This window comes from Penaeus monodon, chromosome 43 (assembly GCF_015228065.2).
Source record: "Penaeus monodon isolate SGIC_2016 chromosome 43, NSTDA_Pmon_1, whole genome shotgun sequence".
Taxonomy (NCBI): domain Eukaryota; kingdom Metazoa; phylum Arthropoda; class Malacostraca; order Decapoda; family Penaeidae; genus Penaeus; species Penaeus monodon.
This window is the reverse complement of record NC_051428.1, coordinates 23,886,987-23,901,590: the sequence shown is the minus strand read 5'-3', so window position 1 is coordinate 23,901,590 and position 14,604 is coordinate 23,886,987. Positions and strand designations below refer to the sequence as shown.

The window sequence follows — 14,604 nt, the reverse complement described above, 5'->3', positions numbered from 1 at the left end:
TTGCTCTACTAAGGACGGCTTTAATTTGCCTTCATCAGTATCTGACAGCTGAATGTAACTCAGACCCTTATTTTGGTGAGGTATCTGCTCCAAACCTCATTATTAGTTGTTTCAGCATTACCAATAATTTTATCAGTCTTTCTGACATTGGCAGTTAATTAAAAAATTACTATTTGGCATCACAGATGTGATGCCAAGTGCAAAGCTCTTGGAACCTTCCTGAAATTCATATCTTAGCATGTAGGGGGTTATGTCAAGGACTTGGGTGGTGCAGCTAGGTAATTAAGGGGTCAATTATGATATACTGTAATGATTGTTTATAGTATGTTCTATATGTTTTTTTCAGAACAATAAAAACAACGGAACTTTATATAAAAAACTATATAAAGGGAAATTCTGAAAAAAAAAAAAAAAAAATTCTTTTTTACATTTAATTACTTATTAGCTTGGATAAAAGATACAATTTAACTTACAATCTAGGACATGTATGCTACAAAGTATGGTATTGACAACATACCTACAATAAATATGATTAAGCATCATCCAGTAATGTCGTGAGGCTTTTGGGCATCCATCCTCTCTCTGTATGAACATATATGACATTTTTGTTGAATGATATATTAAGTTTGCCACACCTATACACGGGTCTGCCCTCATGCTTGCGCTCTGGCAATGGCACAAATACAATGCCTCTCTCTTGGCACCTTCTCTCCACCACCTCTCGCATACTGAGTGTCTCTCTGCGTGCACTGTTGATGATGTCTGCCCAGTCCTTGGAGCACTGGATGGGAGGAGAACCTGGAGGAGGAGGAGGAGGAGGCTCACTCAGTTTGTCGAGGCCAGCCAAGAGGAGGTTGAATTGATCTGTTGCACCTGGCTGGTAGCTCAGCGCACGACTGCAAACCTCCAGGGCTTGCTGGAACTTTTGGCGGACCTGTAGGTGGTTAGCCACACTCTTGGGCATGAGGTCTCTCCAGCCTTTATACCAGGCAAGCACATCAGTATGTGAAGGGTTGGCTGAAAGCCATGTGCCCAGAGCCTGGTACCAGCGAGGGAAGAAGCACCGCTCTAGAATGTCTATGGAAATCTGGGCAGTGAGGAGATCATCCCAATCAAGGAACCAGTGCCAGGGATCCAGATTCTGACTGTGGGGGGTGATGGTCATTTCCATCAGTGCTGCTTCTAGTTTAGGCTGGATATTAGACTGGATCAAATTAGTCATTGAAATGTCTGTGAAGACTCTTTTCCATGGCTGCAGCACCATCTTAGCTGACCGGTCAGATGGATGCCAGTGAACGAGGGCAGCTGAAAGTTTCTGCCTGATGACTGGGTACACAGACTGGAGGTGATCCACAAGTAAGGGTAGCCAGGGATGAAGCCATGTGTGTATAGGAACAGTATCCTGCCTAGGATTCCAGTTATGCACTGCCCGGGTGATGCGTGGCAAGATAACGTGTTGAAGCAAGTGCCCCTGAATCCACACAGGCACGAGTGGAACATTCCAAACTTCCAGCACAGCCAGAAGTGGGCCACAGTCCCGAGGCTCCCAGGGCCCCATCACAGTGGAGCGCACGGCTGCAGCCCATGTCTCCCACACAAGATGGTGGTAGGGGTCCATGGGCATGTCTGTCCCGGGCTGCTGTTGCTGTTGGCCCCCTCCCAGGTCCACCAGCTTCTGCCAGGTTGCAAAAATGTCCTTGTGTGCTGCAGGCTGAGCCAGTGGATTCCATGTCCTGAGCAGCTCTTTCAAAAGGGGCGTTATGTATGTGGGTGCTAAGTAGGGGATCTCGTACGTGTTGTATATCTTGGGATAGTCCCGCTTCAGCTCAGTGAAGATGGATGCTGCCTCGCTCAGACTGAGAGTCTGTTCTTTGTGACGAGTTTCCAGTCGCTCAACAAGAGTGAGGGCTTGGTCAAGGCTCTCCAGTTCCTTCTTCTCTCTTTCTAGCAGAGTCTCATACCTTTCCCTTTCATGGTTTAGGTGGACAATTCTGTCATTCTCTCTCTCCTGTGTTCTGGCATTCCTAACAATGTCATCCTCACATTTCTCCAACAAAATTTGAAGATTATGCAACAGTTCTGGTAAGTCAAAATGCTCATATCTTTTCTTCTTGTCCTCCTCATACTCATCTACAATACTCTTCTGGCCTGCAATGGCATGGTAGCTGCTTAACACACGGGTCTCTGGTCCTGTCATATCAATAACCTTGGTCTTGGTGATGTGGCTGTCATCCGTCGGCTTCAGCTTCTTGGACTTTCCCTCTTGGATCACCTCCTCAGCACTCTTGTACACGTACTTTATCTTCTTCTTGTTCCCTGTCTTCTTCCACTGCTGCAGCTGTTCCTTGAACTTCTCCTTCTCTTCCTCATCTGAATCATGCACTGGGAAGTCTTTGAGGGACCTCTCACTCCTCTCCGACCCATAGAAACCAATGGCTCCCTTGCCCTTACGCTTGTTGGCTTCGACAGGGGTGGCAATACCCTGCAGATTCTTACCCAAGCCTTTCCCTTCCTCGAAACCCATCTTCTTGAGCAGTTTGCTACCAATGCCTGTTGTGTACTTCTCCCAGTCGCCCAGACCGCTACCCAAGAGGCTCGTGTTTCCCGCTCCGCCCGGTCCTCCTCGACGCATGCCCGCAATGTCGTTTCTCTTGGAGGATGAGGAGGTGGTAAAGGACGAGTAGGAGGACGGTTTCTTACTGCCAAAGGATGTGGGGAGGTCTTTCTTCAGGGGGGCTTCCTCGTCACTGAAAAGGAATCAAATGCCACCATAACAATAAGGAATCTTAGTACATTATTTGTAATAATGAACATAAAATTGAAAGACAAAACAACTTTAATAATAGTGAGAATAACAGTATCAACAACAACAATAGTAAAAATAACAATAACAATGTTAATAATTACAATAAAAAATAATTCCAACATTAATAAATATAATAAAAATGATAATGATGATGATGATGAGATGGAGAAGAAGAGTGAGGGAGAGGGAAGGAGAGGAAGGGAAAGGGAAAGGGAGGGAGAGAGGGAGAGGGAGAGGGAGAGGAAGAGGAAGAGGGAGGAGAGAGAAAAAGAGAGAGAGAGAGAGAGAGAGAGAGAGAGAGAGAGAGAGAGAGAGAGAGAGAGAGAGAGAGAGAGAGAGGGAGGGAGGGTGAGGATGAGAGAGGGAGGGTGAGGATGAGAGAGGGTGAGGGAGGGAGAGAAAGGGAAAGGGAGAGAAAGAGAAAGGGAAAGGAAGAAAAGAAGAGAAGATAAGAGAAGAGAAGAAAAAAGAAGAGAAAAGAAAAAAGAAAATCAATTAAAAGAAAAAACACAAACAAAAAGAAAAGGAAAGAAAAGAAAACAAACAAAAAGAAAAGATAGAGAGGGAGAGGGAGAGGGAGAGGGAGAGGGAGAGGAAGAGAGAGGAAGAGAGAGAGAGAGAGAGAGAGAGAGAGAGAGAGAGAGAGAGAGAGAGAGAGAGAGAGAGAGAGAGAGAGAGAGAGAGAGAGAGAGAGACAGAGAGAGAGAGACAGAGAGACACAGAGAGAGAGAGAAGAAAAAAGAAAGAAAAGAAAAGAAAAGAAAAGGAAGAAAAAGAAAAAAGAAAGAAAAAGAACAAGAACAAGAAAGAGAAAGAAAAAGAACAAGAATGAGAAAGAGAAAAAGAAAGAGAAAGAAAAAGAACAAGAGAGAAAGAAAGAGAAAGAGAAAAGGAAAAGAAAAAGATAAAGAACAAGAACAAAAAAAAAAAAAAAAAAAGAGAAAAAAAATAAAAAATAAAAGCAAGTGAGCAAGCTCCACCGACCTAGAGTCAGCGCTTGCCCCAAACATGGGCCTCGGCATCAGCTCGGACTCCGACTCCTCGTCCTCGTCCTCCTCCTTGTCCTTCTTATCCTTCTCACTCTTCTTGCCCGCCTGCTGGATTCCGCCGGGCACGAAGTTGAGGCCGCCCCGGAGCACACGCGCCCGCGGCACTTCGGCCGGAGGGGGGGCGTCCTTGTCGTCACCCTGGAGGCATGCGTTCAGCAGGGAGGGTTAGGGAGCGTGTGAGAGAGTGAGTGGCTGTGTATGTATATGTATATACATATACATATATATGTATATACATATATACATATATACATACATACATACATATATATAATATATATGTATATATATATATAGTATATAGTATAATATTATATACATATATAAGAATACAGACATAATAATAGTATATAATTAGAATAGATAATGAGATATATTAGAGTATAATATATATATATAATAATAGAACTAGATAAAGATAGATAGATATATATTGTATAAAATGAATAGATGAAGAGAAACGAGATATAAGATAGATAGAATATATATAGAATATAGAATACATTAAGAATAGATATATGATATGAACATAGAGATAGAGAGATACAGAATACATAGATATAGACAATATAATAGAGAGTAAGAAAATAATAATAATGAGCAATATATAGATATAGAGATTAGAGAGAGATAATCAAGATATACAGATAAAAGAGAACATAATAAGATAGAGATGTATAAAGATATAGAAAAGCTACATAGTGAGATATAAGAGATGAAAAGATATAGAGATAAGATAGAAGACAGTAAAAAAGATAAAAATAGAGAGAAGACATAGAGAGTATAGATATATATATATACAATATAGATATAGATATATATGAGACATAGATAGAAATAGAGAGATCAGAGAATAGATAAGAGATAGAGATAGCATAGAGAGATGAGAGATACAGATATAGAGAATATAGTAAAAATATAATATAATATATAAGATATAAAGTATAAGAATATAATAATATAATATATAATAGATATATAAATATATAGATAAATTATAAGATATATATATATGATAGATATATATATAATGAATAATATATATATAGTTATATATATAGTAATATAATAACATATATAATATAATATAATATATATATAGAGTATATATAGTATATAGAGATAGAGAAGAATATAGAATAGATAAAATAATATATAATATTAAAGATAGATGAATATACGATATATAATATATAGTATATATATATAGATGAGATATACGTATAAGACGAGATATATAGAATAGAGTAATATATATATGAAGAGATAATAGTAGAGATAGAGTATATATATAGATATATGAATATTATATATAATATATATAATAATATAGGTATAGATAAGATTGAGAATAAGTAGATAATAGATATATGTAATATAGTATATATAGAATCAGATGATAATGTAATATATAGAGATATAGCATAATATATAGAGAATATATATAGATATAATAACTATATAAGTAATATATATTAAATAGTATATTATATATTATAGATATAATATGTAATAAGATATAGAGTATTAATGATAGATAGATATATAGATAATATTATAGCTATATATAGATATATATAGTATAGATTATATATATATACTATATATATTATATACTATATATGTCTATATATATTATATTATCTTATATATTTATTATACTATATGTATATATCATGATATATATATATATATATTATATATATTATATATATTATATATAGTATATATGTATAATATCGTATATATTATATATATATTATATATATATAGTAATTTATATATAATATATATATTATATATTAATTAATAGTTGTACTTCTCCCGTGCCCAGACCCCTACCCAAGAGGCTCGTGTTTCCCCCTCCGCCCGGTCCTCCTCGACGCATGCCCCCAATGTCGTTTTTTCTTGGAGGATGAGGAGGTGGTAAAGGACGAGTAGGAGGACGGTTTCTTACTGCCAAGGATGTGGGGAGGTCTTTCTTCAGGGGGGGTTCCTCGTCACTGAAAAGGAATCAAATGCCACCATAACAATAAGGAATCTTTGTACATTATTTGTAATAATGAACATAAATTGAAAGACAAAACAACTTTAATAATAGTGAGAATAACAGTATCAACAACAACAATAGTAAAAATAACAATAACAATGTTAATAATTACAATAAAAATAATTCCAACATTAATAAATATAATAAAAATGATAATGATGATGTGATGAGATGGAGAGAAGAGTGAGGAGAGGGAAAGGGGAGGAAGGGAAAGGGAAAGGGAGGGAGGAGGGAAAAGGGGGAGGGAGAGGGAGAGGAGAGGAAGGAGGGGGAGGAGGAAAAAGGAGAGAGAGGAGAGGGAGAGAGAGAGAGAGAGAGGAGAGACAGAGAGAGAGAGAGAAAGGGGAGAGAAAAGAGAGAGGGAGGGAGGGAGAGAGAGAGAGAGAGAGAGAGAGAGAGGGGGAGGGAGGGGGTGAGGTGAGAGAGGGAGGGTGAGGATGGGGAGAGGGTGAGGGAGGGAGAGAAAGGGAAAGGAGAGAAAGAGAGAGAAAGAGAAAGGAAGAAAAGAAGAGAAGATAAGAGAAGAGAAGAAAAAAGAAAGAAAAAAAAAAAAAAAATCAATTAAAAGAAAAAAAAAAACAAAAAAGAAATTAAGAAAGAAAAAAAAAAACAACCAAAAAGAAAGATAGAGAGGGGGAGGGAGGGGAGAGGGAGAGGGAGAGGAAGAGAGAGGAAGAGAGAGAAAGAGAGAGAGAGGAGAGAGGGAGAGGGGAGGAGAGAGAGAAGAGAGGAGAGAAAGAGAGAGTCAGGAGAGAAAAAGAGAGAGAGAGAGAGACAGGAGAGACAGAGAGAGGGCAGAGGAGACAAAGAAAAGAGGAGACAGAGAGAGAGAGAGAGACAGAGGGGAGAGACAGGAGGGGGAGAGAGAGGAGAAAAAAAGAAGAAAAGAAAAGAAAGAAAAGGGAAGAAAAAAAAAAAGAAAGAAAAGAACAAGAACAAGAAAGAGAAAGAAAAGAACAAGAATGAGAAAGGAAAAAGAAAGAGAAGAAAAAGAACAAAGAGAAGAAAGAGAACGAGAAAAGGAAAAGAAAAAGATAAAGACAAGAACAAAAAAAAAAAAAAAAAAAGAAAAAAAATAAAAATAAAAGCAAGTGAGCAAGCTCCACCCCTAGAGTCAGCGCTTGCCCCAAAATGGGCTCGCATCGCTCGGACTCGACTCCTGTCTCGTCCTCCCGTCCTTCTATCCCTCACTCTTCGCCCGCCTGGATTCCGCCGGCACGGTGGGCCGCCCCGGAGAACGCGCCCCGGCACCGGCGGAGGGGGGGTCTTGCGTCACCCTGGAGCATGCGTCAGCATGGAGGGTTAGGAGCGTGGGAGAGAGAGTGGCGGGGAGGTGATGGAGAACGAGACAAGAGAAGGGATAACAGAGGACAGAGAGACAGTACATACAGACAGAGAGAGAAGATAGAGGGAATGAAAAGAGAGAAGAGAGAGAGACAGAGAGGGAGGACAAGGACAGAGAGACAACAAAACAGAAAAAGATAGGGAGAGATAGGGAGAGAGAGAATGAAGAGAGAAGAGAAGAAAAGAGAAGAGAGATTGAGAGAGAAGAGAAAGAGAGTAATTAAAGAAAAGAGATGAAGAGAGACATAGATATAGAAGAATAGATAGAGAGTAGCAGATAAGAATAGAAAGAGGAGAAGAGAGAAAAGAGATATAGAAAAGAGGAATAGAATAGATAGAGAAGAGTAAGAGAGAGAGTAAGAGGAGAATGAAGAAGAGAGAGAGAATGAGAGAGAGAGCACAAGAGATAAAGAGAGAAAGAGAAGAAAGGGGAGACAAAGAGAGAAAGGGAAAGAGAGAGAGAGAGAGAGAGAAAAGATAGAGGAGAAAAAGAGAGAACCAGAGAGAGAAAGAGAAGACATAGAGAGAGAGAGAAGAAAAAGGAAAATAAAATAAAAGAAAAAGAAAAGAGAAGAAAAAAGAAAAAAGAAAGATAAAAATAAAGAGAGAAAGAAACAGAGAAAGAGAAAAAGAAGAAAAGAAAAAAGATAAAAAAAAAAAAAAAATAAAAAAAAAAAAAAAAGAGAGAATAAATAAAAAATAAAAGAAAGAGAGAAGATAGAATAGAAGATAGGTATAATGATAAATGGAGGATAGATAGGACATATAGATATGTAAATTTTGTAATAATATATATGTATATAATTAGAAGATAGATGAGATTGAGGAGATATATAGGAGAAGAGAGAAATAGAAGAGAATATAGAGAAGAGAAAGGAAAGATAGTGATAGTAATAACATAAAGAAGATAGAGAGAGAGGAGGATAAGAGAGAAGATATAGAAGTAAAAGATAACTAGAGAAAAAGGGGAAAAGATAAAAATATAGTACATATAAATATATATAGATATAATAAAATATAAATAATAAATACAAATTATATAAATAATAATATATATAATTTTATAATATATAATAAAATATATATATATATATATATATAAAATAATACAAATATATTTTATAGATACAAAAATATATATATATATATATATTTTATATGATATATTGATTTTAATATATATATAAAATAAAATATAAATATATATATAGAAATATATATATATATATTTATATATATTATATGATATATATATTAATATATGATAATATATATATATATATATATAAAATAATATAAAATAATATATATATATATGTATATATATTATATATATAAAATAATATATATTTTATATAAGTATTATTATGTATATATGTATATATTATATATTTTATGTAATTTTAATATAATTTAAAAATATTCTATTAAATTGTAAATTCAGGTTAAAAAAACCCCCTTAATTTTCCCCCAATTTTATTTCCCAAATAGAAAAAAAGTTTAAAATAAAAAAAAAAATAGAAATATATGCTATAATGTTATGAATTTTCTGATTTACTTTTATATTTATTTTTTTTTTTTTTTTTTTTTTTTTTTGTTATTTTCCTTATTTTTTCTTTTTTTTTTTTATTTTTTTTTGTTCTTTTTCTTTTTTTTTTTCTTCTCACGCCTCCTTTTTCTTTCGTTCCCCGCTCCCTCTCCTTTTTTTTCCTTTCCCCCCCCCTCCCCGGGCCTCGGGCCTTCTCCGCCCTCCTCTCCCGCTCCTCCGGCCTGGGGGGCCCTCGGGTTTCCCTGTCCTTGCCCTTTTCCCTGCTCTTCTCTTCCTCCTTCTCCTTTTTTTTTTTTTTTCCTCTTTTTTTTTTTTTTTTTTTTTCTTTCCCCCCTTTATCTTTTTTTTTTTTTTTTTCTTTTCTTTCCTTTCTTTTGTTTTTTTCTTTTTTTCTTTTTCTTTTCTCTTCTTTTTTTTCTTTTCTTTCTATCTTTTTCTTCTTTCTTTTCTTTTCTTTTTCCCTTTCTTTTCTTTTCCCCCTTTTCTTTCCCCTTTTTCTCTCTCTCTCTTCTCTCTTCTCTCTCTCTCTTCTCTCTCTCTCTCTCGTCTCTCTCTCTCTCTCTCTCTTTTCTCCTCCCCCTCTTCCTTTCTCTCTCCCTCTCCCTTCCTCCTCCCTCCCCCCCTTTTCCTTCCCTCCTCCCTCTCCCTCCTATTTTTTTCCTTTTTTTTTCTTTTTTTCTTTTTTGTTGGTTTTTTTTTAAATTTAATTTTCTTTTTTTTTTTTTTCTTTTTTTTTCGTCGTTATTTCCTTTTTTTGTTTTCCTTTTTTTTTTCCCCCTTTTCTTTCTAATCCTATTTATCATTTATCCTTTCAGCAACCCCCCTCCCCCCCCTTCCTTTCTCCTCCCTCCCTCTCCTTTCCCCTCCTATCCTCCCGCTTCCTCTCCCCTCCCCCCCTCTTATCTCTGGCCTTATCCCTCTTTCTCTTCTCGATTTTTCAAACTTCTTTCTTTCCCCCCTTTCCCCCTAGGCCCCTTCCCACCTTTTTTCCCCTTTCTTTCCCTCAAAATTCCAGTCATTATCAAAAGAAAAAATTAAAACATAAGTGGAATAAAAGAAAAAAGTTTTTGTATTTTACAAGGTGTTTAAGTGATTTTCCCCAAATTAAAGGGTTTTTTTCCCAAAAGCATTGAACCAAATAATACCAAGACCAAGGTTTTTGGATTGACCCAAGGACCCCGGGTTTAAGGCACCCCTTTAAGAAAGATTTAATCTTGGCAAAAAGAAAAGTATGAGTCATTTACACCAAATCCTAAACTTCAAAGGGAAGAAATTGGGGCATCGTTAGGAAGGCCAGAACACAGGAGAGAGAGAATGACAGAATTGTCCACCTAAACCATGAAAGGGAAAGGTATGAGACTCTGCTAGAAAGAGAGAAGAAGGAACTGGAGAGCCTTGACCAAGCCCTCACTCTTGTTGAGCGACTGGAAACTCGTCACAAAGAACAGACTCTCAGTCTGAGCGAGGCAGCATCCATCTTCACTGAGCTGAAGCGGGACTATCCCAAGATATACAACACGTACGAGATCCCCTACTTAGCACCCACATACATAACGCCCCTTTTGAAAGAGCTGCTCAGGACATGGAATCCACTGGCTCAGCCTGCAGCACACAAGGACATTTTTGCAACCTGGCAGAAGCTGGTGGACCTGGGAGGGGGCCAACAGCAACAGCAGCCCGGGACAGACATGCCCATGGACCCCTACCACCATCTTGTGTGGGAGACATGGGCTGCAGCCGTGCGCTCCACTGTGATGGGGCCCTGGGAGCCTCGGGACTGTGGCCCACTTCTGGCTGTGCTGGAAGTTTGGAATGTTCCACTCGTGCCTGTGTGGATTCAGGGGCACTTGCTTCAACACGTTATCTTGCCACGCATCACCCGGGCAGTGCATAACTGGAATCCTAGGCAGGATACTGTTCCTATACACACATGGCTTCATCCCTGGCTACCCTTACTTGTGGATCACCTCCAGTCTGTGTACCCAGTCATCAGGCAGAAACTTTCAGCTGCCCTCGTTCACTGGCATCCATCTGACCGGTCAGCTAAGATGGTGCTGCAGCCATGGAAAAGAGTCTTCACAGACATTTCATGACTAATTTGATCCAGTCTAATATCCAGCCTAAACTAGAAGCAGCACTGATGGAAATGACCATCACCCCCCACAGTCAGAATCTGGATCCCTGGCACTGGTTCCTTGATTGGGATGATCTCCTCACTGCCCAGATTTCCATAGACATTCTAGAGCGGTGCTTCTTCCCTCGCTGGTACCAGGCTCTGGGCACATGGCTTTCAGCCAACCCTTCACATACTGATGTGCTTGCCTGGTATAAAGGCTGGAGAGACCTCATGCCCAAGAGTGTGGCTAACCACCTACAGGTCCCCAAAAGTTCCAGCAACCCCTGGGGGTTTTTGCAGTGTGCGCTGAGTACCAGCCAGGTCAAAGATAATTAACCTCCTTTTGGTGGCCCGAAAAAAACTGGTGAGCCTCCTCCTCCTCCTCCTCCAGGTTCCCCTCCATCCAGGCTAAGGATGGGCAGAATCATCAACAGTGCACGCAGAGAGAACCAGATGCGAGAGGTGGGGGGAAAAAGGTCCCAAAGGGAGAGAGGCTTGTATTTGTGCCATTGCCAGAGCGCAAGCATGGGGCAGACCCGTGATAGGGGGGCAAACTTAATAATCATTAAAAAAAAAAAACATTATGTTCATAAGAGAGAGGATGGATGCCCAAAGCCTCAGACTTTATGGTGATGCTTAATAATTTATTGTAGGTATGTTGCAAACCATATTTTTAGCATAAGCCCTGATTGAAGAAAATTTGTATCTTTTATCCAAGTAATAAGAATTAAATTAAAAAAAAATTTTTTTTTTTTTTTTTTTTCGAATTTCCCTTTATATATTTTTTTATAAAAGTTCCGTTGTTTTTTTGTTCTGAAAAAAAATATAGAACATATTAAAAAACAATCATTACAGTTATCAAAATTTGCCCCCTTAATTACTAGCGCCCCACCCAAGTCCTTGACAAAAACCCCCTACATGCTAAGTTTAAAATTTTCGGGAAAGGGTTCCCAAAAGACTTTGCACTGGCATCAATCTTGACCCAAATAGAAATTTTTTTTAATTAACTCCAATTCAGGGAAAAACTGATAAAAATTTTTGGTAAGCTGAAAAACTAATAGAGGTTTGGAGCAATACCCCCCAAAAAAAAAAGGGGCTGAGTTACATTCAGCTGTCAGATACTGTGAAGGCAAATTAAAGCCGCCTTAGTAGAGAAGAAAAGTCCCAAAGCTGAGAAAAGGGATTTAGGGTTTTTAGAATATGTGCCCTTTTTTGGGGATATTTAAACTCCACCTTTCCAAACCCGAAACTAGACCCGAAATTCGTTCTAGAAGCAAAAGTGTGCTATTGTGCTTTTTTCTATACCAGAAAAGCCTGGCCTTGCTAGTTTACAATGAAAATTTTGTTCCAAAACATTTTAGGAATTCTGGGTCCAGAGTCAAAAAAACAAATCAGAACAGAGACTTAATTTTTTTAAAAAGAATCGCAGGAAATTTTGAAAATTTTCCTCTCAAAACCCAAAGGTTCTCATTATTTCAGGTTTTGTATATGGTCAATATTTTGTGGTGTGTATAAGTTAAAACGTAATTTGGCTTAAAAGCAAGAACACTAAAAAAATTATGATTTTTTTGAGGGAAAACTTGTAAAGTTAAAAATGCCATATAAAGCCAAGGAAAAAACAAAAAATTATGAGTATTACTGTAATTAATGAGCGTAAAAATGGTTTTTGTCAGGGTAAAAAACTTTTTCTGTAGCGAAAATGAAAAAATATTAGAATTTTAACAAAAAAACCCCCATGGTAACAAAAAAAAATAAGTACGGAAAAATTTGGTGTACTTCAGCTCCTGCACTCATCTTTCATAGATAAAAGAAATGTCCTGCCCTTTATTTCCATAAAAAAGGGGCCCAAAAAATATGGTATCAACGAAAGTTTTACGAGATAGGAGGGGTGGGGGAGTGTGAAAGAGAGAAAGGGAGGGGGAGGGAGAGGGAGAGGGAGGGGGGGGGAGGGAGGGAGAGAGAGAGAGAAAGAAGGAGAGAGAGGAGAGGAAGAGAGAGAAGAGAGGAGAGAGAGGTGGGGAGGTCTGTGGGCAAGTCTTGATCAGTCACCTGTGCGTTAGTTTATTATTGATCCTTGAACGTACTGTGTGAAGGTGTTAGATAGTTTTTCCCTATAGCTGATGGAAGTAGTAGAATATACTGTCAACTATTAAACAAAAACAGCAAGTTATTTATGACATGATATGTTTACTTATTGGTTATGGAAACAGGCATTATCATATAGTAACCCATGTGCTTGCTTTATACAGGATGTGCTAGGGGCTGAGAAAACCATGAAAACAATTGTAATGTTTGATGTACTGCAGTTTTTTTTTACAGCACATGTGTGATGTTTAGATTCAGGGTAGGAATTTGCCTAATAATTAATATATTAGAAGAAGAGTCAGCATTATATTGATCTAACGACATTTATTTATGGGGGATTATTATTATTATTATTATTTTTATTATTTTTATTTATTTTTATTTTATTTTATTTTTTTTTTATGTTATTGATGAGGAAATCTAAGGCCCCATACTAACCCAACTATTTACGCTATATGGAAAAATAAGATTTTATTATTCAAAAAACTTACAACGATGCTCAGGAACTTCACGATGACCTTTCTCATACTCAATAATCTTTTTATCTGCACTCATACAAAGATCTATTATTTTCCTTCCCCTTCTAAGAACCTCATTATTTACCTTCCTTCTCTAAAGAATCTCATTTATTTACCTTCTCTCACTAAGATTCTCATTATTTTCCTTTCCTCTCTAAAGAATCTCATTATTACCCTTTTCCCCCTCTAAAGAAAACTCATTATTTACCTTTCCTCACAAAGGTCTCTTATTTTCCCCTTTCCCCCTGTAAAGAATCTATTTTACCTTTCCCCTCTAAAGAATCTATTTTTTACCTTTCCCTCACAAAGAATTTTTCATTACCTTTCTTCACTAAGAATTAATTTTTACCCCCCACTAAAAATCTCATTATTTTTCCCTTTCCTCACTAAGAATCTCTTTACCTTTTCCTCTCTAAAGAAATTATATTTAAAACCCTTTTCCCTTTTAAAGAATCCATATTTTTCCTTCCCTCTCTAAAGAAAACTATATTTTCCTTTTCCCCCTCCAAAAAATCTCATATTTCCTTTTCCCCCTTCCCAAAAAAATTATTTTTTACTTTTTCCCCAATAAGAATTCATTATTTTCCTTTCCCTCACAAGAATTAATTTTCCTTCCCCCACTAAGAATCCATTTTTTACCTTCCCCACTAAGAATTCCATTATTTACCTTCCCCCTCTAAAGAATCTCATATTTCCTTTTTCCCCCTCAAAGAATTATTATTTACTTTTCCCCCACTAAGAACTCATTTTTCCTTTCCCCCACTAAAAATCTCATTATTTTACCCCTTTCCTCACTTAAGAATCCATTATTTTACCCCTTTCCCCTCTAAAGAAATTTTTTTTATTTCCTTTCCCTCTCAAAGAATTTATTTTACCTTTCCTCTCCAAAGAATCCATTTTTTACTTTTTCCCCCACTAAAATTCATTTTTTAAAAAAAAACCCCCCCCTCAAAGAATCTCATTATTTTCCTTTTCCCTCAAAAAAAATTCTTTTTCATGAACCCCTTTCCCCCACAAAGAACTCTTTTTTTACCTTTTCCCCCCTAAGAATTCCCTTTTTTCCTTTTTCCCACAAAGAAACTCATTA

General features: G+C 37.2%; 1 protein-coding gene across 1 annotated transcript in view; it reads right to left on the bottom strand.

Annotated features, from left to right (window-relative positions):
- Positions 1-417: 417 nt before the first annotated feature.
- Positions 418-14,604, bottom strand: part of LOC119568361 (tuftelin-interacting protein 11-like) — a 19,907-nt gene continuing 5,720 nt past the window's right edge. Inside the window, exons 3-4 of the mRNA XM_037916822.1 lie at positions 3,791-3,993; positions 418-2,747 (exon numbers count right to left, since the gene is read on the bottom strand). Of these exons, the coding sequence (XP_037772750.1) occupies positions 533-2,747; positions 3,791-3,993 (2,418 nt within the window). The 3' untranslated portion in view covers positions 418-532. The remainder of the gene's footprint in view (positions 2,748-3,790; positions 3,994-14,604) is intronic.